Source organism: Cebus imitator, unplaced genomic scaffold (assembly GCF_001604975.1).
Source record: "Cebus imitator isolate Cc_AM_T3 unplaced genomic scaffold, Cebus_imitator-1.0 Scaffold42, whole genome shotgun sequence".
NCBI lineage: Eukaryota > Metazoa > Chordata > Mammalia > Primates > Cebidae > Cebus > Cebus imitator.
In genome coordinates this window covers 7,766,760-7,794,323 of record NW_016107357.1, presented here as the reverse complement: position 1 = coordinate 7,794,323, position 27,564 = coordinate 7,766,760, and the positions used below count along the sequence as shown (strand labels likewise).

The 27,564-nt window shown below is 38.0% G+C and overlaps 1 protein-coding gene and 1 pseudogene across 1 annotated transcript in view; one reads left to right on the top strand and one right to left on the bottom strand.

The window, feature by feature from the left end:
- Positions 1-27,564, bottom strand: part of DNAH14 (dynein axonemal heavy chain 14) — a 400,020-nt gene that overhangs the window by 199,167 nt on the left and 173,289 nt on the right. Inside the window, exons 32-37 of the mRNA XM_037737730.1 lie at positions 26,325-26,393; positions 25,513-25,699; positions 24,267-24,343; positions 18,938-19,109; positions 13,646-13,735; positions 3,312-3,446 (exon numbers count right to left, since the gene is read on the bottom strand). Coding sequence (XP_037593658.1) covers positions 3,312-3,446; positions 13,646-13,735; positions 18,938-19,109; positions 24,267-24,343; positions 25,513-25,699; positions 26,325-26,393 — 730 coding nt within the window. The remainder of the gene's footprint in view (positions 1-3,311; positions 3,447-13,645; positions 13,736-18,937; positions 19,110-24,266; positions 24,344-25,512; positions 25,700-26,324; positions 26,394-27,564) is intronic.
- LOC108302722 lies at positions 10,764-11,497 on the top strand (annotated as a pseudogene).

The window sequence follows — 27,564 nt, the reverse complement described above, 5'->3', positions numbered from 1 at the left end:
GACAAAGGGCTATATCCAGAATCTACAAAGAACTAAAGCAGGTTTACAAGAAAAAAACAAACAAACCCACACAAAAGTAGGCAAAGGATATGAACAGACACTTTTCAAAAGAAGACATTTTTGCAGCCAACAAACATATGAAAAAATGCTCATCATCACTGGTCATTACAGAAATGCAAATCCAAACCACAATGAGATGCCATCTCATGCCAGTTAGAATGGTGATCATTAAAAAATCAGGAGACAACTTATGCTGGAGAGGATGTGGAGATATAGGAATGCTTTTACACTGTTGGTGGGAGTGTAAATTAGTTCAACCATTGTGGAAGACAGTATGGCGAATCCTCAAGGATCTAGAAATAGAAATTCTATTTGACCCAGCAATCTCATTACTGAGTATATACCCAAAGGATTACAAATCGTTCTATTTTAAGGACACATGTACATATATATTCATTGTGGCACTGTTTACAATAGCAAACACCTGGAACCAACCCAAATGCCATCAATGATAGACTGGACAAGGAAAATGTGGCGCATATACACCATGGAATACTACACAGCCATAAGAAACAATGAGTTCATGTCCTTTTCAGGGACATGGATGCCTCTGGAATCCATCATTCTCAGCAAACTGACACAAGAACAGAAAACCAAACACCACATGTTCTCACTCATAGGTGGGTGTTGAACAATGAGAACACATGGATACAGGGAGGGGAACAGCACACACTGGCGTCTATTGCGTGGTGGGGGGTAGGGGAGGGACAGCAGTAGGCAGGGAGGTTGGGGAGGGATAACACCGGGAGAAATGGCTTATGTATGTAGGTGATGGGGGAATGGAGACAGCAAACCACCATGGCATGTGTGTACCTATGCAACAATCCTGCAAGATCTGCACATGTACCCCAGAATTTAGACTACAAAAAAAAAAAGAACTCTCAACAACAAAAAGATAACAATCTAATTTAAAAATGGAGAAACATGAACAGACATGTCTCTAGAGAAGATATACAAATGGCCAATAAGCATATAAAAAGCATTCAACCATCAAAAGTACAATGAGATAGTACTTCACATTCACTAGAATAAAAAATAACATGGAAAATAATAAATGTTGGTGAGGATATGGAGAAACCAAAGTCTCATACAGTGCTAATGGCAAATTAAAATGATGTAATTCCTGTGGAAAACATTTTGGTGGTTCCTCAAAAAGCCAAACACAGAATTACCATAAGATCCAATATTTTACCTATATTCTACTACTAGTACCTATCCAAGAGAAATGAAAGCATATGTCCACTCAACTTATGCACAAATGTTTACGACAGTAATATTCATTACACCCAAAAGGTAGAAACAATTCAGATATATATCTATATATACATCTCTGCCAAAATATGCAAATCCATAGAAACAGAAAGCCAATTAGTTGCTTCCAGGGAATGGGAAGATAGAATAGGGAGTGATTTCTTAATGGGAAAGGGGTGTTTTCCTGGGGTGATACAAATATCTGGAAACTAGAGAGAGGTCGTAATTGCACAACATTGCGAATGCATTAAATGTCACCAAAATGTACCCTTTAAAATGGTTAACCATATGTTGTGTTAATTTTACCTGGCAGTATACAGTGAACTTATACCCTGCCAACCAGCAATTACATTCTTGGGTATAAAATTTTTTAAAGATACACACATATCTAAAGGCATATAGCAAGGAGTGTTCCTATGATGAGGCGGGAAAAGAAAGGTAAGAAAATAAAGTAAATAAATTAAACAAAACTAAACTAAAACAAAAAGAAGGTCTTGAACAGACCAATGAGAAGAAAGTCATAAACTAAGAAGGATGATCAAAATAATTTCATTACCTCAGGCCCTACCATCATCCCAAGTATGTTTATTACAGTTATAACTTGGAAAAACAAAAACCTAAAACTATTAAACATGAGAAAATCATTAAATAAATTATAGTATACTCATATATACAGAATACAGTAATTGGGATATTTGTCAGAAATGTTTAACAACGTGAGGTTAATTTTCAGCATATAACATTAGGTGAAAATTCCAAGGTTGGAAAAACTAAGATTTCTTATGCATAGTACTATCTCAGTTATTTCAAAATATATTTAGTGTAGAATAAATAAAGCTAATACAGTACAATGTTTTCATATTTTACTGTATTATTATTCTAGGTGATTATTATTTCTTCATATTTTATTTTCCAAATTTCTCACAGTTATACATACTACTTTTGTACTTGAAAGCTGTTTTTAATAAAGCAAATTACTGTCTTTACAGTTGTTGTGAGAATTAAATAATTCAAGCAAAAGTGTTTTAGCACCCTGCTTGGCCCTTTTTAGGTAGCCCATATATATTATTATTATTATTGCTGTGATAATTCACCTTTTATTAGTTACAATAACTGCATAAGAACTAATTGAGATTTTTCAAGAAGGAAAATTTGCATGGAGGAAAAAGAGAAAAAATTATGAAGTACCACATGTATCATCGTGAAGCAGGATATTTCCCACTAACTGAAAAAAAAATCCACATAACCAGGAACTTGAATTTCTAAATATTTGGAATATGTTACCAACAATAAATAATTAAATAAGACAATTGAAATATATACTATTTAGTGAAGTCTGACTTTATACTGAATAAAAATATATAATGACTAAGTAGGCAATATGCAAGGAATTCAAGGACAAGTTAATGTTAACAAATCAACATAGTTTATTGCATTAACCAGTTAAAAGATAAAAAAAAAAGATGCTGAAAATAATTTAATAAATTCCAACAGCCAAAAAACGAAAGTGTAATGGGAATAGAAATTTCCAAAGTATGTAAAGGAATGTTTATCAGCAACCAAGATCAAATATCATATTAAGTGAAGAAATGTTAAATACATTCCAGATAAAGCAAGGAACAACTATTATAGTTAACATAGTCTTGGAAAGTTAATTCTTTGAGATGAGAATTGAAGTTATATAAATAGTCAAAAAGACAAAATTATTTTAATTTGAAGATAATTCAATTGATACCTTAAAAAATCAGAAATTAAAAGTTCATTTATTAAGGTGTCTACATACAAAATAAATATACAATAGTTTTTTTAAAAAACTGGTAATGACCAGTTTGAGATTTAATTGAAAAATTCCACTCATTATGATTCTTAACTACAAAATTCCTAGCAACAAGTTTAATAAGTAATGAAAACACCAACAAAAAGGGAACACAAAACATTAACTAAAGTGTAAGATAAAATATAAACAAATAGAGAAACATTTTATTTAACAAAACATTTACCTTTGAAGCAAATTTTCTTTCTGCAACTGATAAGAAGTCTGCAATTGGTAACAGTGTTAATGCTTTTTCCAAAATTTTTCTGACTGTTGTCTTTCCTCCACCTGTTGGGCCCACTAACATTACACCAACACAAACCTAAAACAAAATTTACAGATTTATTCATTCATTAACAATTTTAAGTTTTTTTATAAATACATCTCTATATCCATTGATTATTCCTTCAAATTATTGTTGAATCCACTGTACTCTTGACTTCTGCTTTCATTGACTAGGCTAATGCTAAAATCGTCAGAAATCTAATCTTAAAATTTAAAGAATAATTTTCATTTATTGATATTTAAGAGTTTATCTCATTTTCCACTTCTCTTTTCTTCTTATACTTTTCTTCTCTTTTCTTGAGCCCTGATTCTCTTTTCCATGTTAATCTTCCCTAATTCATTCTTGTCTCTTTCTTCCATATTGTCCCTATCCAATCGCAACAATCTGGTCTTTAACTATGACCTGGATCCTAATACTTCCTAACTTAGACATTTTCCCTAGTCTTTGTTTCTAAGTGCCAGAGTCAAATTTCAAATAGTCTACTAAACATTTCTACCTGTGTGTCTCATATGATTGTCAAACATAATCCAACCTATACCTCGTTTTCAAACTTATTCCTTCTCTTATTTCCCTAATCTACTAAATAAAACCATTATATACCAATTGTCCAATGTAGAATATTTGCTTTTTTAAATCCCCTCATATCCTATAAAACAATTTGATTTCATCTTCTCTCCATTCCAACCACAACTACCTTTTATTGGTGTTATGGACTGAATGTCTGTGTCTCCCCTACTCCCCACCAAATTTATATGTTGAAACTCTAATCCCTAGTATGATGACATTTGGAAGTGGGGCCCTTGGAAGATAATTAGGTAAGATGAGGTTGAGGGTAGAGTCTCCATGATGGAATTCGTGTCCTTAAAGGAAAAGGAAGATAAGCCTGGGCAATGTAGTGAAGCCCTGTCTCTACAAAATGTATAGAAATTAGCTAGACTTGGTGGCTCATGTATGTAGTCCCAGCTACTCAAGGGGCTAAGGCAGGAGGGTCACTTGGGCCTGAGAGGTGGCTGCAGTGAGCTGCAATTGCCACAGCATTCCAGACTGGGCAACAGCAGAGTGAGACCCTGTCTTAAAAAAAAAAAAAAAAAAAAGGAAGGAAGGAAGGAAAGAGGGAAAGGGAAAGGAAAGATAAACTGGAGTGCTATCTCTCCATTTCTCTCTCTGTCATGTGAGGACACAGTAGGAAGGTGACTGTCTGCAAACCAGGAGGAGGGGTTTCACCAGGAACCAGATCTGCCAGTATCTTAATCTTAGACTTCCTAGTCTCCAGAACTATGAGAAATAAGTATCTGTTGTTTAAGCTAACCAGTCTATGTTATTTTGTTATAGTGGTCTGTATTAACATACTTGGATCCTCACAGTCTCTTCTGGACTGTTTTAACAGCATTAAAGGAATTATTGTTTTTAATAAGGTATTATATAATACAATAAAATCAAATATGGATAAAGCTAAAATATATTTTCAGTTATGCTACTGTCTCCCTCACAGAGGCCTTACGTTTCTCTGATCTGACAGTCCCAGCCACTATATATGGCAAAGTGAGAAGAGCCCAAAAAACCTTATCCAGTGGAACTTGTATATTCAAGAATGCAGCTAGCTTGGCCATGGTGATTCATGAAAGAGTGACAACTATCCCTCTGGATAAACTTTATTCCTAACTTTACTGCCTGAAACAAAACTGCTGGCTCAATGGAGATCTAGATTCACAAAGATTTCCATAAATGCCTGGGTCTGATTTATTGATGGGTCAACTGAGCTGAAACCTGATGACTTACTGTTCAGCCTCAGAGTCAGCCATGAAGAATCAAAAGCAGACTTATTCACTCTGTTCAGTGGGCAGAACTATGACTGCTGGGGCTTGTCAGTAAACTAGCTTTTTGGTCTGTCACTTGGAAAATCACAGACTAGAAGATCAATGATACCTTTCTTCAGAACTGTAAACTGTGGAAACAAATGATGGCTACTGACCAAATTATGTAAGTGCTAATGGACCAATGGTGAGAATTTGATAAGATTGTCCAGAATCAATTGGCTGAGTCTGTCCTACCCAGATTGTCATAATTGCCATATGGATATGTCATACTGGACATTGCAATATGTTCACCATCCTAAAATGGTACAAAATAAAGAACTGCATGTTTCTGATACAGAATCTACTACTACATACCAGACATCTGATACCTGCCAAAAGCCGATGCAGTTGTCTTACAGTGAATGGGGGAAGCCCTAACAGGGCATGAATCCCACAGACTCTTGGTAGATTGACTACGTCAAATCTTTAATCCCCTCTCTTGAGGACATCGATGGTGCCTCACTGACCAGTCCAATCAGCTGATTCCAGCTACACCATTGTCCCTTGATGGTTACCAAGAAAGTCTGGTCATTGAATATGAGTGTCCTCAGAAAGCAATCATTTCCTTTCATCTGCTTCCTGGGTAATGAGCAGTATGAAAGAGATGAGGTATTATACACACCCATTTTGAAAATCTGGCATTCAGTCCTAACCTTTCTGAGCAAGATGCTTCTTTCTTTCCCCAATGACAACCCAGGTCACCCCTGTTTGTACATATTCCAGGTGGCAGGCTAACTAAAATGGGGCCTAGGGAATTTGAATTTAATTATGGTTTAACTACCTGAATTATCTTGGATTGATATGGTATTGAAGTGGCTACGTTGCCTGGCATATATACCCTGAGGTTTGTTGTCATGCACCAGGAAAATTTAGGACATGGACACACATGAGGAGTTTAGGAACAGAGGTTTAATAGGTAGAGAAACAGCTTTCCCTGCAGAGAAAGGGGTCGTGGAGTGGAAAGGACCAGCTAGCAATGGATGCGCCAAATTTTATCGTCAGGTTTGAGGAGGTGGTGTCTGATTTACATAGTGCTCACAGGTTGGTTAGATCAGGTACATAGTGAGCAGGGAGGGCTGGTCACCCCACCCTAATCTTATTATGCAAATGGGCTTTCCAGTTGATCATCACCATCTTGTCTGCTCCTTACAGTACATGTGGCTGACAAAGAGAAGGGAAGATGGAGCTGACATCTTGAACATGTCTAGTCCCTAGTTCCTACCAGCATTCACTCTGCAAGCTCCCAGCTTGCTTGTCTATGTCTGCAGCTCGACTTTACAGGCTGCTCTTTGTTAGAAAATGATTTGGGGCAGCTTTGCCTTATAGAGAAAAGCCTTACTGAGGACTCCCATACCCTTACTATCTGCCTAAGTGATTTCTTCTTAACTCCTGTATCGGTATTAGATTATAAGAATAGGACAACTACTGTACTTGGTTGAATACACTGCTGGATTAATTTTTCTACAGCGGCCCAAGCAGGCCAAAGAGGAGGATATAATGGTTCTCCGTAAGTTTTATAAAAATATCCTTGTCTATCTTGCATCTAGCACTTCAGGATAAAAGGTGTGGGTGCAAGTAAGGAATGTTTGGAAAATAACTATGATGAAAACTATTGAAATGCTGGGTACAGTGGCTCACGTTGGTAATCCCAACACTTTGGGAGGCCATGGTAGGTGGATTGCTTGAGTCCAGGAATTAGAGGCAAGCCTGAGCAATATGGCAAATGCCATTTCTAAAAAAAATACAAAACAGTTAGCTGGAGATGGTGGCATATACCTGTAGTCCCTTGGGAGGCTGAGGCAGGAGAATAAGCCCAGGAAATCAAGGCTGTAGTGAATCATGATTATGCCACTGTACTCCAGCCTGAACAAAAGAGCAAGACCTGTCTAAAAAACCCCACAAAACTACTGAAATGAGATATACTACTTTTGTCACAGTACAGGGAGAGCAAAAAACGCAAACACCTGGGGAAAAAATATCTGACTCTGGGAGGTATGGGGAGTAGGAATATTGAAGATCTTTTTTCTTTCATAACTATCCCTCTAACCTTCCTCTGAGAGAAAAATGCCCTGATGTAGCTACCCCAAACTATCAAAGGAGCCTTTAATATAACTGACTTCTGGGACTGCCATCCCCTGTCAGTGAGAACTGACTACAATTTAATCATTATTCCCCTTAATAATGAATACTGAAAAGTCTGTCAGAAACAGCAGAGGTGGCTTAGCACTTGTGTCAGTCATGCAAAACATCTGTCAATACACTTGGATATATTCCCCACCCCTATTTCCATTGCTCATTCTGTGGTGCTCATTCTGTGAAACAGAGGCAAATGCTATGTGGATGATGGCATGGTAAACAGATTAGGTTGGACTAACTGCCCACAAACAGTCAGTCACTCTAAATACATGAACTAAACTTGATTATTAGGACTGAACTGAGAACCCATGTGGGAGGCGTTGTCAACCTATACCATCCCCAACCTTGAATTTATGTAGTAGATTCCACTTAGGGACCCCATCAAATGTAAAAAACCATTTCTCTTTTGAGGGTACCATGTGTCCCTTAAGGATTACATTTCTTATGTAGAAGCCAAGCATTAACTTGTCTCCATCCTATAAACAATGCAATTGCACTGTAGAGCTGGTTATAAGAGCGTTAAACATCCAGTGCTTAAGGAAACATCACCTTGATCTTGGAAGGTATTCAGATAAGTCTCAATTCATTGGCCAGGATTGTTATGGCTGATTAGAATTGCACTACACATTTCCTCCTTGCCAAGGCAAATTCTGTGCAACTGATAAGAAATATTTCCATAACTGCATTAATGCCTCTGAGGCCAAGAAGAATGGTCAATCTGGAAACAAGGGGAAATCTTCTTGGCTTTCTAAGGCAGATTCTCAAGGCTTATGATATTTATTTAATGGTTTGGGCCTGGGAAACTGGGTAGGTATGACTGAGATAAATATTTCAGGTTGGCCTAAATCTGGGTATTAAATACATTCCTAAGTATTTCATTTTTGTGTGTGGTTATAATAAATGAGTTTGTGTTTCTTATTTGGCTGTCAGTGTGAATGTTATTGGTGTATAAAAATGCTACTGATTTACTAATATTTTTTCATTGATTTTGTGTCCTGAAACTTTGCTGAAGTTGTTTATCAGATCTAGGAATCTTTCAGCTTTTTTTTTTTTTTTTTTTTTTTTTTTTTTTTTTTGTTTTTTTTTTTTTTTTTTTTTTTTTTTTTTTTTTTTTTTTTTTTTTTTTCATAATAGGTACAGAGTCATGCCATCAGTGAAGAGACATAATTTAACTTCCTCTTTTCCTATTTGGATGTCTTTTATTTCTTTCTTTTACCTGGTTGCTCTGGCTAGGACTTTCAGTACTAAGTTGCATAAGAGTGGTGAGAGTGGACATCCTTGTCTTATTCCAATTCTTAAGGGGAACACTTTTACCTTTCAACTATTCAGCATGGTTTTGCTACAAAGAGAATAAAATACCTAGGAATACAACTAACAAGGGATGTGAAGGACCTCTTCAAGGAGAACTACAAACCACTGCTCAAGGAAATAAGAGAGGACACAAACAGATGGAAAAACATTCTATGCTCATGGTTAGGAAAAATCAATATCATGAAAATGGCCATACTGCCCAAAGTAATTTATAGATTCAATGCTAACTCCATCAAGCTACCCTTGATCTTCTTTACAGAACTGGAAAACACCAATTTAAACTTCATATGGAACCAAAAGAGAGCCCACATAGCCAAGATTAACCTAAGTAAAAAAAAAAACAAAGCTGGAGGAGTCATGCTACCTGACTTCAAACTATACTACAAAGCTACAGTAATCAAAACAGCATGGTACCGTTACCAAAAGAGAGATATAGACGAATGGAACAGAACAGATGCCTCAGAAGTAACATCACACATCTACAACCATGTGATCTTTGACAAGCCTGACAAAAACAAGCAATGGGGAAAAGATTCACTGTTCGATAAATGATGTTGGGAAAACTGGCTAGACATGTGCAGAAAGCTGAAACTGGTCCCCTTCCTTATACCTTATACAAAACTTAACTCCAGATGGATTAAAGATTTAAACATAAGACCTAACACCATAAAAGCCCTAGAAGAAAACCTAGGCAATACCATTCAGGACATTGGCACAGGAAAGGACTTCATGACTGAAACACAAAAAGCAATGGCAACAAAAGCCTAAATAGACAAATGGGATCTAATTAAACTAAAGAGCTTCTGCACAGCAAAAGAAACAATCATTAGAGTGAACTGGCAACCAACAGAATGGGAAAAACTTTTTGCAATCTGCCCATCAGACAAAGGGCTAATATCCAGAATCTACAAAGAACTAAAGCAGATTTACAAGAAAAAGACAAACCCATTCAAAAGTGGGCAAAGGATATGAACAGACACTTTTCAAAAGAAGACATATATGAGGCCAACAAACATGAAAAAATGCTCATCATCACTGGTCATTAGTGAAATGCAAATCAAATGCACATTGAGCTACCATCTCACACCAGTTATAATGGCAATCATTAAAAAATCTGGAGACAACAGATGCTGGAGAGGATGTAGAGAAATAGGAACACTTTTACACTGTTGGTGGGAGTGTAAATTAGTTCAACCATTGTGGAAGACAATGTGACGATTCCTCAAGGATCTAGAAATAGAAATTCCATGTGACCCAGCAATCCCACTACTGGGTAAATACGCAAAGGATTATAACTTGTTCTATTAAAAAGACACATGTACACGTATGTTCATTGCAGCACTGTTTACAATAGCAAAGACCTGTACCCAACCCAAATGTCCATCAAACATAGACTGGATAAAGAAAATGTGGCACATATACACCATGGAATACTATGCAGTTATAAAACAGGAGAGTTCATTTCCTTTGTAGGGACATGGATGAATCTGGAAACCATCATTCTCAGCAAACTGAAACAAGAACAGAAAACCAAATATCCCATGTTCTCACTCATAGGCGGGTATTGAACAATGAGAACACATGGGTGCAGGGAGGGGAATATCACTCACCAGGGTCTATTGGAAGGTGGGGGTGTAGGGGAGGCACAGCATGGGGCGGGGATGTTGGGGAGGGATAACACTGGGAGAAATGCCTAATATAGGTGATGGGGGGATGAAGACAGCAAACCACCATGGCATGTGTGTACCTACACAACAATCCTGCGAGATCTGCACATATACCCCAGAACTTAAAGTATGATTTAAAAAAATAGAAAAAGAAAAATTTATAGTAAATATCTTTTCAAAGACAGGTAAAAATATTTATAAAAATGTATCTTCTGCATTAAAAATGTCTTTTCACAACTGAGCACAATAGACATTTCTAAAAAGCCAAGCCTTGGACTTGTGTTACAGCCATGGAGATGTGAACCTCTCCAGGCTCCTCCTGCTCCAGGTGGGCGCTCACCCTCACTCTCCTCGCCCTTCACCCACCTCGGTCTGGGCCAGCCATGGAGAAGATGGAGCTGATCAAGAAGGCCAAGCTGGCTGAGCAGGCCAAGTGCTACGACAGCATGGCCACCTGCATGAAGGCAATGACCAAGCAGGGTGCTGATCCGTCCAATGAGGAGCATAACCTGCTCTCCACGGCCTACAAGAACATGGTTGGGGGCTGCAGGTCCACCTGGAGGGTCATCTCGAGCATTTAGCAGAAAACCGACACCTCTGAAAGGAAGTTGCAGCTAATTAAGGACTATCAGGAGAAAGTGGAGTCCGAGCTGAGATCCATCTGCACTACTGTCCTGGAATGGTTGGATAAATAATAGCCAATGTAACTAACCCAGAGAGTAAGGTCTTCTATTTGAAAATGAAGAGTGATTATTTCCAGTACCTTGCTGAAGTTGCATGTGGTGATGATCAAAAACAAATGATAGATAATTGCCAAGGAGCTTACCAAGAGGCATTTGATATAAGCAAGAAAAAGATGCAACCCACACACCCAATCTACCTGGGGCTTGCTCTTAACTTTTCTGTATTTCACCATGAAATTCTTAATAACCCAGAGCTTGCTTGCATGCTGGCTAAAACAGCTTTTGAGGAGGCCATTGCTGAACCTGATACACTGAATGAAGACTCAGACAAAGACAGCACCCTCATCATGCAGTTGCTTAGATGCAGCCTAACACTTGGGACATCAGACAGTGCAGGAGAAGAATGTAATGCAGGAGAAGGGGCTGAAAACTAAATCCAGACAGGGTTTTATCCTTCTTTCCTTCAAGAAACCTTTTTACACATCTCCATTCCTTATTCCGCTTGGATTTCCTATAGCAAAGAAACCCATTCATGTATATGGAATCAACTGCTTATGGTCTTTTCACACTGCAGCTTTGGGAAAACTTCATTCCTTGATTTGTGTTTGTCTTGGCCTTCCTGGTGTGAAGTTACTGCTGTAGAAAGTATTAATAGCCTCATTTCACAGAAACATAAATAACTTCTAAACACTTACGTAGAGAACTAAAAATGTATTTGGTATTTAAGCAATCTGAACCAGTTCTGCAAGTGACTGTGTTTTGTATTACTGTGAAGATATGAAAATGTAGTTAATTATAATTTGAAGTGTTCCACATAACTTCAATTTCTACATTCCCTCCCTTGCTCTTAGGGGGTTTCCTTTCAATAAGCAACTTTTCCATGCTCTTTATGTATTCTTTTAGTAGAAATCCAGAAGTATTAGCTGAATGGGGAAGCACTTGCCATCTCTGGCTAGGAGTAACAAATTGAAATGTCTCCTATAATCACATAAGGAGGTCATATATATCTCTGGCAACAGGGAGTTTCCTTATTCACTTTTTATTTGCTGCTGTTCAAGTTGACAATCTCCCTTCCCAATAAAAATTCACTTACACCTACTGCCTTTGTAGTTCTGATATTCACTTTACTATGTAATAGAAGTAGCATCTTGCTGCCGGAATACAAGCATTGCTTTTGGCAAATTAAAGTGCATATCATTTCTTAATACACTAGAAAGGGGAAATAAATTAAAGTGTACAAGTCCAAGTCTAAAACTTTACTACTTTTCCATGAAGATTTGTGCACATGTGAGAGGGTGTCCAGTTTGTCTAGTGATTATTATTTAGAAAGTTGGACCACTATTGTGTGTTGCTAATCATTGACTGTAGTCCCAAAAAAGCCTTGTGAAAATGTTATACCCTATGTAACAGCAGAGTAACATAAAATAAAATTACATTTTATAAACCATTTACTATAGCTTTGTAACAATTGCATACACATATTTTAAGGGACAGGTGAATTTACTACTTTCTTAAGTTTATTGATATTTCCCTTTTATGTAAAATGTAGTAGTGATACCTGTTTCTGCATTGTGCATTGTGACACCCTTGTCTAGGGATGCCTGGAAATGTATAAAATTGGACTGTGTTTCTTAGAGTGTTTTACTATAGATCAGTCTCACGCGCCATCTCTTCCTCAGAGGTAAATCATATCTGGTTAAGTGTTATATGGAATAAAGTGGACATTTTAAAACTAAAAAAAAAAAAAAAAGCCGAGACTCAGAGAATTTATTTGCAATGCACATAACCAACAAAGAATTATGATATAGGCTGGGCATGGTGGCTCATGCCTGTGATCCAAGCACTTGGAGAGGTCAAGACAGGGAGACTGCTTAAGGCCATGAGTTTGAGACCAGCCTGGGCAACATAGCATAAACTTGCCTCTATAAAAATTAAGAGAATTAGTCATGCACAGTGGCATGTATCTGTACCCTAGGAGTTGGAGGTTGCAGTGAGCTACGATTGTACCACTCCACTCCAAATTGGGTGACAGAGTGAGACTCTATCTTGAAGAAGAAAAAGAAAGATGAAAGAAGAAAAAAGAAAAGTAGTAGAAGAATGGTATATAATGCATAATGAAAAATCTATACATTTGCTGACAGAAAGACAAACAACCCAACTAAAAAATGAGTACATGACATAATCAGGCAATTCATAGAAAACTTAAATGGCTAATAAGCATAAAAAAGGATACACAATCTTACTAGTAATCAGGGAAGTGCCCATTCTGATGTTTATCCAAATGGTTCATTCATGGAAGACAGGAAATTCAAAGAAGGTATAGCAATGGAACACAGAATATTTTGCATTATATTTGTAGGGTTTTTATGTGTATGTATTAAAAAAATGAAGGTGAAAACATACATTTGTTGAGTTAATGTGAAGGTCAAAGAATAAAATCTTGACTAATAGTTAATAAATCACTTTACTTGAAAAAATACACCTGTAACATCTCTTTTATTATTATTATTACATTTTTGCTCTTGATTTAATTCCTATTGAAACACAGGTAAAGGATTGCTAACATGCTATTTTATGCTTACCTGAAGTTGATTATAAAACTGTATAATCTTCTCTTTCTGAGATGACCAGTTTTGTAAACCTAATTGTTGAGTTGCAGTATATATTGCTTTCTAAAAGGAAATAAATACATAAATTTAAAATGCATTGCAAATTGAACCCTTAAATTTTTATCTTCCAAAATCTCTCTTAACTAAGTACCAATTACCATTTAAGATAGTAGTTCTTGATTTTTTTCTACAATTTATATTATATATTTATTAAGGCAAGGAACTATATAGAAAAAAACATTTGTCCTGCTTAAGGCATACTTGGGAATAAACCATTGTACAAATTATTGCACATCTGAAACCACAGTGCATAACAGATTGCATAAAAATGCCAAAGAAGTAAACCAGGTATATTACCAGACTTAGGTCATAAATGTAGATTGGAAGACAAATATAGATTTTCCTTGTCAAAGTATGCAGCAGTTTGAAAACTCTGGCTTCCTCCTTTGGTACCTTTAGAACCAAGACTCACCAAGTACCATCATTTAGGCTATTTAAACATGTTTTCTGTACCTGAATTTCTTCCTCTTCTTCTAACATCATAATAATGGCTTTTAGAAGGTAAAGAAAATACAAGGCAACCTTTTATGCTTATATTGCATCAATACACAATTCAAGGGAATTCTGGTCTTTCCTCCCCCAACTCATGGATATAATTTATACCCTGATATCCACAACTTCCAGTTACCCCCTTGGGATTTTATAAGTCCAGGAATATTCAAGACCAATTTAGAACTAGAATGACAGAAGATTCAGCCACAGACCCCAACGGTTCTTTAATTTTTGTCTTTTGGATTCCTCATTTTTGCTGATTATCCACTCAAAAGTTGACTGAGCTGGGAACCTGACCATGATTGTAGAGCTTTCTAGCTGGGCTCCTCCCCTCATTGGGAAGACAGTGTGATAGGTAGAAAAATACCGAATTCTCCTCTGGCAGTGTGGGTCATATATCTACTGTCTGGGATTTAAAAATGTCTCTTCATATGTAAGGCGAGGTGGTCTGACCTGGAAAATGCTCGGTGGCATTTCTGGCACTGGAATGCACGGTGCCCAATGTGTTTACGGTAGTGCCTGGTGAGTTCATTTGGGTGGGCGAATTTCCATCCACAGCCATCCCTGTCACAGTGGTAAGGTTTCTCACCTGTGTAGGTTTACAGGTGTGCCTTGAGATGGGAACTCTTTGTGTCGGTTTTGCTGCAGCCTGTGTAATCACAGTGTGGGTGGTGGTCCTTTTCCAGGGCCATGATTGTCTTCCCTGTTTGGCTTGGGCTTCTCTGGCATGCAGGAACCGGGTGGCACGAGTTCTTGTTAATGGAGCGGCGGGACTTGGGGCTGCATCTGGTCAGGCAGGAAGGATGGGTAATTGGGCCCAGTGTGGGGATGGAAGCAGGGCGGGAGGTGGGCTGTATGGCAGGATGACAGTCCCTGCTGCTCAGCAGTTCCTCAGGACCCAGGGTCAGGGTAGTCCTGCTGGGGTGCTGCCGCCCCAGGCGTAAGTCGTGTGCTGCCGGGCGGTGGCCATTGCTCAGAGGGGGTCCAGAGCCCAAGTGGGTGCAAGAGGAGACTGCCTCCTGCTTAATCTTGGGGCACATGTGCGGTGGATCGCCATTGTAGGGCGCCACCACTGCCAGGTGGCTGCGGTCAGGACTGCATTTGCTGACACTGATGACCGACGGGCTGCGGTACTCGCTGCCCGGGGCACTCAGCGAGCCTTCAGCACAAACTTGCCTATCAGCCCGTCACCTGGCGGCGGCTGCTGCCGGGGAATGTACACTGGGTCCAATTCCGGCCGCAGGAGCTCCGCTATGAATCCCCCAGAGGGGTTCAAGTCTTTGATGCCAGCCAGGTTGAAGAGAACCGTAGGAGGGTAGCGGACTCCCTGCCATACAGGAGGCCTCCGCCGGGTGCGACGCCTGGGTTGCTCCCGCCGGGATCGGATAGCTGAAACTGCAGGTGGAGGGAGCGCTGGCAGGGCCGCGGCTCGTTGGGGAAGATGAGGAAGACGCTGATACTGATGAGGACACAGTGGCAGCCACCGACTCCGGATGGGACAGCAAATTGGAGAGGATAAAGTCCAGGTCCAGGAGATCGTTGAACTCCTCCGTCTCTCACGGGGTACGAGCGCCAGGCTGCTACCACGCAAGCGGCACGGGGTCTGCAGCTCTCCAGTCCTGTGGCCACAGTTGCCGCCGCCAGGTCACAAGGGCGGCCAGGAAGCACGGGGGAAGTCACTTCACGTGGGAGAGCTCCTCCCGCCAGCGGTTATTCGGAGCACTTGCTTGATGCAGTGTCTTCTCCCTTCCCTCCTGGCCAGATGCGAACTTGGAGAAAGATGGGAGCAGCGTGTCGCCAGGTGGCTGCCTCATTGATGTGGGGCCCCAGAACGTCCTCGGGAGCCCGAAGCAGGTGGGACACCCGAGCCCCAAAGTCAACAAAGAGAAGACTTAGAAACGAAGCTAAAACCCAAAACCCCAAATTGCCCGAGATCCTTCTTTGGTTTAAATATAAATTGGAGGCGTCCTTTTAAAAAAGTTCCTTTGCATACAAAAGTTCTTTGAAAAGTTGTAACCTCATAAAAACATGACAATCAGTAAGGCGAGTAAGTAGGTCCCGCGGTCGGGCTGCGCTCTCTTGCACTTAGCAGCGTTCTCCGCAGCTGTCGCTGTCTTTTCAGGTGCTGTGGTGGGAGCAGGGGCTGTGGCCGGGGTAGTGGGCGGGCGGTGCAGCCAGGTGAGACTGGCTGCAGTGGTGCGAAGCTGCGAATTGGTCAGCGACGCAGGGCGCGGAGTCCAGGGAACTGTGTGGGGTTGGCACGGCCATGGGTGTGGGGCGTGGGGCGCGGACCACGGTTGGGTGGATGGGGGAAGGGTCCGAATGGACGAGGAGGGTCACTCAGTGGCTCCCAGTGCCTCCGCAGCCTGCCATAGCCTCTGCTACCAGCGTGCCGGCTCGTTCTCCCTGGTTAGGTAACTGCCCTAGTTCTTGATTTTTTTAGTTCACCAACCTCAGTCTCTGAGAATAATGAAAATTATTACTACTGTCTCCAGAAAAATACAGTGAACACAAAATTTTACATTTACGGAGACCTAATAGCAAATTCATAGATCCACCCCCAGATTAAGAACCCATTCTTTGACATTGAAGAACCAGAGGTTACCAGCGTATAACCATCAATTATCCTACACTAAAAGAAAATATAAAGAAGAAAAGGGAGAAGAACCAAATAGATGCAATAAAAAATGATAAAGGGGATATCACTGCCAATCCCATAGAAATACAAACTACCATCAGAGATTACTACAAACACTTCTATGCACATAAACCAGTAAATCTAGAAGAAATGGATAAATTCTTGGACACTTACACCTTCCCAAGACTAAAGCAGGAAGAAGTTGAATCCCTGAATAGACCAATTAACAAGGTCTGAGGTTGAGGCAACAAGTAATAGCCTACCAACCAAAAAAAAGTCCAAGACCAGATGGGTTCACAGCCAAATTATACCAGAGGTACAAAGAGGAGCTGGTACTATTCCTTCTCAAACTATTTCAAACAATACCAAAAGAGGGAATCCTCCCTAACTCATTTTATGCGACCAATATCATCCTAATACCAAAGCCTGGCAGAGACACAATTAAAAAGGAAAATTTCAGGCCAATATCCATGATGAACATTGATGCGAAAATCCTTAATAAACAGTGGCAAACAAAATTCAACAGCACATCAAAAAGCTTACCCATCACGATGAAGTAGGCTTCATCCCGGGGATGCAAGGCTGGTTCAACATACGCAAATCTATAAACGTAATCCATCACATAACCAGAACCAAAGACAAAACCACGTGATTATCTCAATAGATGCAGAGAAGGCTTTCGACAAAATTCAACAGCACTTTATGCTAAAAACTCTCCATAAACCCAGTATTGATGGAATGTATCTCAAAATAATAAGAGCAATTTATGACAAACCCACATATCACACTAAATGGGCAAAAACTGGAAGCAGTCCCTTTGAAAACAGGCACAAGACAAGGATGCCCTCTCTCACCACTCCTAGTCAATATAGTAGCTCTGTTTTTAGTTTTTTGAGCAACTTCCAAACTGTTCTCTTGACTTGAATAGACATTTCTCAAAAGAAGACTTACAAATGGCAAATGGGTAATGGAAACATAGGCAACATTATTGATCATTAGAGAAATACAAATCAAACTACAATGAGATATTATCTTACCCCAGTTAAGATGGCTTATATCCAAAAGAGAGGCAATAACAAATCCTGGTGAGGATGTGGAGGAAAGGGAACCCTCATACTTTGTGGTTTTAAATGTAAATTAGTACAACCACTATGGAGATATAAATTTTAAATTAATAAATTTTAGATTTAATTTCATAGATTAGGACCATGAAAGAGCTATCCTCTCATAACCCCTGGTCCAGATAGTTTTCAAGAGAGTTATTTAAACCTTCCTACATCACCTAAGGAATGGTCATTTTGTGTGTAAGTTTTTCATGTGTGCTCAGAAATAACATGAATTCTGTTCTTGTTGTATATAAAGTTATGTACATAGCCTATTAGTTATATTTAAAGAACAAATAATTATGAAGTGGTTTGTTTTCTAAATAAATTTTTAAAACTTTTTTTTTTCTTTGGGTTTCAGGGAAAGGAATCGGCATGTTTAATGGCCTGACACCTGATAAAGTCCTGGAAAAGTCAGATAATAGAAGTTCAAGGTAGAAATAACAGGGAAGAGAGGAAGAGGAGGAAGGAAGAAGAACAGGATATACTGAGAAGACAACCTAGTCCAGCCAGATTGTGAAAGGCCTTAGATGCCAAAATACTTAATGTCAATCTTGTATTGAGGCAACATTGATTCAGCAGTTGCTTTGCTAACGTGATCAAATGTATATTTAAGGAAAGCAACTCTGGTGGCCATATGGGAAAATACTGGAATGCAGGGTGTGGTATGAAGCTCTGTAATAATATTAACAAGAGACAGTGAGTTCTCACCTAGCCTAAGGCAACTACTGTGAGGCTCTAGATATAAGAGAAACAATAAAGGGCTTTATAATTATAATATGTAATTTTAATAATTACAGAATATTAACAGTTTAAGTTTTTGTCATAATGCTGATCTAATTTGATTCTCCAGGCACCCTTTCAAAGTGGGAAGAACAGACACTATTATCCTCATTTCAGAAGTTGAAAATAATTGAGAAATTTATATTCCATAGCTAAATAATTTGTGATGATTTTGAAAGATCTTTTTACCTCCAAGGCAAGTTGATTTACTTTTAAAACTGTCACTTCTGGAAAAATATCTCCTATAATATTTTCAAAAAGTGGGACATCTTCAGGAGGACATTTTGGCAAAGTAGCTTCTCTTACAGCCTCGATAACAATCAAGGTTTCATCTGCTTCAGAAAGCTTGTCACTTGGATCACTTTAATGGTATAAGAAAACAAATATAAAGAATCAATTAGTCAGTTCGCTTTGCAGACATTAAAGACCATTAATATTCTTTTTTTAGGGGTGGCTTTCCCAATGTCCTTTCCTCCTCTCTCTCACTGGATAGCAGCCATGTAGTTTGGGTGGAATTAACCAGACCTCCACCTTCAGAAATAGGCTCTAAATGGGCTAGAACAATGAGAGTAACACCATTCCCCAGGCACTGAATCAGGGAAAGATACTGTATCAGTAAGGGCTTTTTGTTGCAAATAACAGAAATGAATTTATGCTAATGTAAAATAAAAAATAACATACTGATTTATTTAAAAATCTCTAGGAGGGCCAGAACTAGGCCTGCAAGCTATCTAGCTGTTAACAATGGTCAAAATCATCTACAGAACTAGTCTTATAAATACATGTCTGCCACCATCAATGGATCCAGATAGCAGTGACTGTCACACCAATACATGACTGATGCTGGTACTGCTCACTGCCTCTGCTATTTCTGGTAAATGATTATAGCTACTACCACTGCTGTCACCCTTAGCAGAATGGACTCTATGTATTTCCATTTCTTTTTTCACTAGCTTCAGGTTCAGATTCTAACGTAGCTGTATCTGACTTGCCAAGGTGGTATGTCAAAGCCACAGTTACAAGAGAGTTTGGAAAATCAAGTATATAGCATAACAAATATTCACTGAAGTAACAACCTCACCTCTAGTCAATTAGTGTATAGCGGTCACTTGGACACAGTGACTCAAGGGTAGACAAGTGATGAGTCCACTCAGAGCAAAGTTCAGGCCTTTAGTTCAATAATACGGACAGCCCTAGTTATTATTAGAAGGTGTCCTGCCACCAAAAATGAAGTCAGCCTAAAAGGAACCCAGTATATGGGGGACTGCAGTACTGAGAATAGCTCAGAAAAATTAAATTGAAACCTTAGTCAAAACAATGATATCCTGCCCCATCTCTGGATTTTCTGATTGGATGAAACAACCGTTCCCTTCACTATTTAAGCCAAATTGAGTTTTCTGTGAATTTTAACAAAAGCATACTGACATAAGTTATAATACATATGTTACTCTATAGTAACAATATTTCATATACTAAACATTTCAGTATATATTGTATATATTAAACACATAATCAAAATAAAAAGTAACTACACATGCTATGATACCATATTAGAGATAGAAAGGAAGAAAGCTGTTTCCTGCAAAGGTGTCCCAACATTTATCATTTCTTAGTGAGGAGAACATTTAAAATCTTCTCTTCAGGTTATTTTGAAATATACAATACTGTCAACTATATACACTCACCTTACACTGCAATAAAACTGAAAACATTCCTCCTATCTGTAATTTTGCACTACTGTAATTGTATTCCTATAACCACTTGGTTATTACAATGGGAGAGTTATATTGGGTTGGAATTGACTTTAGTCATTTATGTTTCCCTGAGAATACCTCACTGAGTCTTTCTTTTGAATGTATTTTGGTAAAGAGAGGGCAAGAGCCCAATTGAAGTCAAAGGGAGGGGGCCATGCCAGAGCAGAAAAGGGTTCCAGACTTTACTGCTGGGGTCCTACAGAATGACAATGATCTTTTAATATTTTTTCTCAAGACAGATCTGGCTCTATCTTAAAGAAAAATGAAAAATATCAGGGCTGACTAATATGTTTGGTAGTAGGGCAAATATTAAATATATAGAGAAAATGGCTTAAATATTATAATATTGTTACAATATGCTGTTATTGGACAAACGTAACACTTCATTAAATATTACAAAAGAGTAATTTTGGAAATGGCATATGAAATTACTAATGGGTCTGTCATAATTTAAGAATAAATAATTAAAGCTTTAATGTCAACATCTAACTAAAATTCAAGAATAAGATAGCTAATATACCTTGTTTTCACCCATTATGATTATCTTCATGATACCAGTTCTTTGGAATTAGTTGAGGCTCACTTTGTGGCTCAATATTGTGGTAAGGACCATAAATCTTTTAATTGTATACTCGAAGAGATGTTAATTCTCTAGATGTTGCCAAGCAAATCTTTCCTACCATGAGAGTCCTAGAACTCCAGTTGCTGGATAATTACTTTGATTTCTAAATAAAATGATTTGAAAAATTCTTTTAAAGGAAAGAGGGAGAAAACTGCCTCTTTTCCTTAAAAGAAAAAAAAAATGCCCCCTACGAAGACATATTCACTTCTTAATCCCCAGAATCTGAATATTATTTAATATTGCAAAAGAGGTGATTAAGAATTTTAAGAAGAGTTTATCCTAGAGTATCCAGATATAAATAAAATCACATGTATCCTAATAAGAGACAGAGAGATGCAGGGACACACAGGGGAGTAGGTGATGTGACCATGTGTCTACCTTTGTCACTGTGTCCAAGTGACTGCCATATACCGATTGACTAGAGCTGAGGTTATGTTACTTTAGTGACTATTTGAAAACTTTAAGTTTCCCATAATTTGAAGGAACAATAACAGATTAGAGTAGTGTGGCTGTAAGCCAGGAAACACAGGCAACCACCAGAAGCTGGAGGAGACAAGGAATGGAATCTGCCCAAGAGTCTCTGGAGAGAGGGCAGCCCTGCCCACAACCTGGATGTCAGACTTCTGGCCTCAGGTCCTGTGAGAAAATACATTTCTGTTATTTTAAGATACAACTTTGTAGTAATTTTCTAAGGCAGCCCAAGGAAATTAATATGCTGCTTTGTGTTTTAATTTAAACACCTTGAAAGTATATTTGAGAATTAACATTAATTCTTCCAACATGATCCAGAAAGAGAAAGTACAAAAAAAAGGAAGGAATGAATTACTATGCCAGGGAAAAATGAGACAAATTTGTAGTATTCTTGGATGCCTAAGAAATAAGGTCAGAAGACTTAGGAAGAACAGGGTGGGAGAGAAGAAAAGGAAGGGACAGGGAAAGGAAGAGGAAAGAGGCAAGAACAATAATTACTATTTTGGTGGCAAAAGGGACAAGAAACTTTTAAAAAGCAAATTGTCTAATATTAATTCTTAGGTTGTTCACTGTGCTTTACTCTCTTAATAAAAAACTCATCAGCTCTCTTAAAATATAGTCATCTTCATACAATCACATGGCTTCTGTGGTGTTTTGGAAGAATCAAAGAAATGGGGCTGTCACATTCAGGGCAGCACAGACTAGAGAGAAGAGAGCTGCTTTCAGTGGCAGGAGATGGACTGTCTCCTGTGTACTGGAAATGGAAACTAATTGAAGGGTGCCCATGAGAACTTTAGGTTTCCTGTCATTTGAATACAATTAAGAGCTTTGAATGGAGAGCAGTACTACTTTCATTGGAATACTTATGTAAAGAACTAGGTGACTATAGGACTATAAAATCCAGCAGACTTGGGGACATCAGGGAGCCATACTTGGGTTTCACATATGAATGCTATTTATCTTTGTTAAAAAATCAGAAAACATTTAACAACAGACACCTATTTACATGCCATCAATATTATACAGGCCATTTGCAACATATGCCTCAGTTCTTTTATTTTTAAGAAATAAATTATTGTGGCTTCATCTCCTATCTTTTGTTCCTTTTTTTATACTTTTTATTACATGCGTATGTATCCATAAGCAATCCGTATTACTTGGCTTTAAAAGGGAAACAGTTATCATATCGATAGATCCTTTTGCAACATATTAATAAAATGTATTTTAAAAACTTAAAAAAAATTTTTAATATGCAGTACATGAATGTAGCCCCAATCATACCAATACGAAAAGATATATCTTGTCTCTTTCTACTCAGAAAGGAAAAAGCACATTTGCTTTCCTATAGTTTCACCAAGGTTTTGTCCAACTTTTATATTTCTGACCATCTGTTAAGCGAAAAACAGAATTTCAGTGTCATTTTAATTTTCACTTCTTTCATTATGAGTGGGGTTGAGTGTATTTTTACATATTTAAGGCACTTTTATATTTCTTTTTCTAAGAACTATCTGTTGATGTGCTTTGCCCATTTTCCTATTGATTTTTTTCCCTAAATTTCTAGGAAATCTTTATACATTAAGAGGATAAGCTATGTGTAATATGATTTACAATTTTTTCCCTAATTTATGAATTGTATTTTGACTTCAAAAAATGTATTTTTGACCATTTATAAATCTTTTCTTCTGTGGCTTCCAGATTTAGAGTCTTAGTTTTAAAGATCTTCTGTATTCCAAGAACAAAGGACATTGGTTTCTTCAAATCATTTAAATTTTTTATATTTATTTTATCCTTTTAGAGTTATTCCTAGTAAATGATGTGGACAATGGTTCCAACTTGATTTTTATCCTGATGGCTGTTTAGTTTTTGCAAAAGCATTAATTAAAAAGCCTATTCTTCCCCGTGGATTTATGATATAATAAATGTCCTAAGCACATAGTCCTATTTTTGGACTTTCTGTACGGTTCCAAAGGTTTGCTTTTCTACTTATGAGCCAGTACCACAGTGTTTTAATCATTGAAGCTTTGTTATATGTCTTAATACACAAAGGGATATCTCCCCTTCATTGCCCTTGCATTTTCATCTTTTTCTAGCAAGTCTTGTTTATTTTTCCGTGTGAACTTTAGGATCAGCTTGCCTAAAAACAAGCAAACTAACAAACAAAATATCCTTTTAATATTTTACTGAGATCGCATTTCCATTCACAAATTAACATTTAAAATATTTAAATCATTATGATGCTAAGTCCTTTAAGACATTATGATTTTATTAAGATGGTATATTATTTCATTTAAATACATTTTCATTTCTTACAATCCTTTTTTAAAGTTTTCCTCATTTGGGTTTTACACATTTGTCACATAGGTATATTCATATAGGCTATACATTTCTCATTGAGTTAGTACTCTTCTAAATGAGGTCTTTTGTTCCATTATATCTTTTATTTTGTAAAATACTTTCTTTTAAAAGAATAGGCTCTCTACTGGGGAAAAGCACTCTGTGATTTTTGTGCATTTTGTCTTACTCTTCTTTCATAATTCCCAAAGTCTCCACCTTTACTATGACTATCTGGGGGTTCCTTGTTTTAACTTGGCATCATTACCTATGATTCTACAAATTATTTTCCCAGCAGTATATAACTCCCTTTGACCTAACAATTCAAAATTCGACTGACCATTTAAACTCCTGTTTCTTCTTTCCAGCCATTATTAAAATTATCTTCAGAGATCTCAAGCCAAAATCATAATGATCCTATCAAACATTAAAATATTTGAATTATTAAAGTTTCTAAAGAAAAAATTTGACAACAAATACATACAGTATATAGTTATATTACAGGTAATCTATGCTCTACAGGGAAACAGTGTTATAAATCCCCAAAACCCTTGGTTATGTTGCTAATGCTCTAATTTATCTCCCAAACTGGTGTTTCTAAAGTCTCATTCTTTTTTTTTTTTTTTTGAGACAGAGTTTCGCTCTTGTTACCCAGGCTGGAGTGCAATGGTGCGATCTCAGCTCACCGCAGCCTCTGCCTCCTGGGTTCAGGCAATTCTCCTGCCTCAGCCTCCTGAGTAGCTGGGATTACAGGCACGTGCCACCATGCCCAGCTGATTTTTTGTATTTTTAGTAGAGACGGAGTTTCACCATGTTGACCAGGATGGTCTCGATCTCTTGACCTCGTGATCCACCCACCTCGGCCTCCCAAAGTGCTGGGATTACAGGCGTGAGCCACCGCGCCCAGCTAAAGTCTCATTCTTAAAGACTAACAAGTATTAAAGGTGTTAAGAAATATCAGTATCTGAATTAAGTTTTTTCTGAAATAGAATGAGATAAATTAAAAGAGGAGCACTTTTGGAGAAAATGTGGTTAGCTGTCCAAACCATTTTGCGTTACAAATACTCTGGCATATGCTAGCACAATAATTGTCAAAGCGTGGTATCCAGATCAGCAGCATCAGTAACACTTTAGAACTTGTTAGAAATACAAATTCTCGAACCCCACAGCAGATATACATAATTAGAAACTCAGGAGTAAGGCCCAGCACTTTGTGTTTTAACAAATCCTCCAAATGATTCTGGTACACGGTAAAGTTTGAGAATAACTGCTCTAGATATTAACTTCCTTGTATGGAAAAAACAGTCTGTAATTTACAACAACAAATGCTCAATTACTCTTTCCAGATCTTGGAAGAAAGACTTAGAGTCTTGACTGATTTTACAGTTTGCCTTATGTGAAGCTCATACATGGACTTAATATGTTGACGGAAATTCTAGCTCCATTATTTTAATGTGTTGATAGGAATTCTAGCTCCATTGTTTGGTATGGACCCAAGTCATCCCTGGACCAATACTAGAAAAGTTTTGCTTAAAGTTATTTTTATATAATCACCTTTAAATATTTTGAGAAAAGTGGTTATTTACCTGCTGTGAGAGCTGTTTGCAAGCTAATTCATAAAGGTTAGCTAGCTTTCCAGAGAGTGATTTTGCAGATTTGAAACCAAATGAAAACAGTATTATTTCAGCAATCATTTGATAATGGGGCACCATCATTGCCACTGGGCGAAACAGAGATTTTAAGTTATCTGGGAGCTCTACTCCACCTCCATATCTGAAGAGGAAAAGAAAAACAAACAATAAAAACACCACTTTTCAATTTTTCAAATAAGGAATCACATACTTTCCCCCCAAAGAATTAGATTGGTGTTCTATGTGACCTTTATCTGAAAATTAGTTTACGAGACAGTTTTTATTGTACCTTTCATTTTAAAGAGCTTCCTGGTTTATCATATTTTCTTTCTGTTCCTCCTCCCACAATTTACCTCATATTAATTCCCTCGGATTCCCTGGACTATGACAGCATTTAATCAGATATTTATTAAATCTGCCAAACCTCTGCTCCCTGCAACCACTATATTCTTACTCCTCCTGCCACTCTTGTCAGCTTTTCTGCCTGTGTCCTCTTTGTGAAAAACTCCTGACCTTTTCCTTTCTCTCTGGGTATACATGAAGTAAAAATATGTCTTGGTCAGAAGTTTAATGTGAGATTATCCTTATCCATATGAACAGGTGCAGAGTGCAGCTGTTCATAAATGCTGTGGGGAGTAGAAGTGTTCAGAGGATGATGGAGGCAGATATATGGATAGATGTAAATGTCAAGCAACTTCATCTATAGATAAGATTTAAGAAAATAAATTTTGTCTGTGTCTACTCCCACTAGATTCACTGATACTTACCTGGGATTCATGGTGATAAATACTGCACAAGACATATTGATACGAATTTCTCTTCCTTCTAGTACAAACCTAAAAGACATCAGTATTCATAACTAGCACTGTTTTCTCTAGTCAAAGTATGTTAAAACTATAGGTGAGTTTGGAAACTTTATTAAGACTGTGTTACATTTAAATGCAAACAGAGCACACTGGAAAAAACAATGACATGAGAAAAAGGGAGAAAGAGGAGGCTCATGCTGAGCCAAAGTTGTCCCCGCTGCTGGGATTCAGATGTATTTGATCATGTCCACAGATGTTTACGGGACCTGAGGCTGGAAGATACCTAGCTGAATGAGTTGACTTACATAGTAAAAGGAATCTGGGGAAACGCTTAGGGAATAAAAGAGCTCTTCCTGGATGATATAGTAGAACACAGAACGGGGTACAGCAGAGATCCTGCTTCAGCATGGAACACAGCCTGTCTCTCAAGTGTACCTAGCCCCAGTTTAAAAACTTTGGGACCAAGATGAGATAGAATGCTTGGCATGAACATCAGCGTCCTACAGTCAGCAACAGTGGAAGACACAATGGGAGAAATCCTATAGTGATTTCTTGGATAGCTGATACCAAAACGGGTGGTCAAAACAGGAAAACAAGTGGGATAGAACCTGGGGAACTCCCTGGACATAAATGGGGAAAGCTTTGCAGAGGCTGAGGTATAGCAAAGAATCAGTGAAATGTCACTGCACCCCTCCAAACTATACCCACAGATTTATGAGTCCTGTAATACTAGCTTTAACAGTTTGAACAAAATTCATGAAAGGGAAGCCACAAGTTAGTATCCATTAGCTTGCATTAGAAATATTAGGTTACAATAAAATTTTATATGTCCATAAATCATGTGAGTTCTAAATTTACCTAAAGAGAAAACATTTTTGTGTTTATTACTAAACATTAGTAATACTAATAAATACTATTGTTACAGAACTTTTCAATAAAAATACATTAATTCAGAATAACAAGACAAGAGGGCTCTTCAGGTATGTGGCCAGTATGCCCACTTTGCTTTTTAAACGTATCTGGCTGGGTGTGGTGGCTCACATCTGTAATCCCAGCACTTTGGGAGGTCAAGGTGGGCAGATCGTCTGAGGTCAGGAGTTTGAGACCAGCCTGGCCAACATGGCAAAAACCCTACCTCTATTAAAAATATAAAAATTAGCCAGGTGTGATGGCGCACACCTGTAATACCAGCTACTCCAGA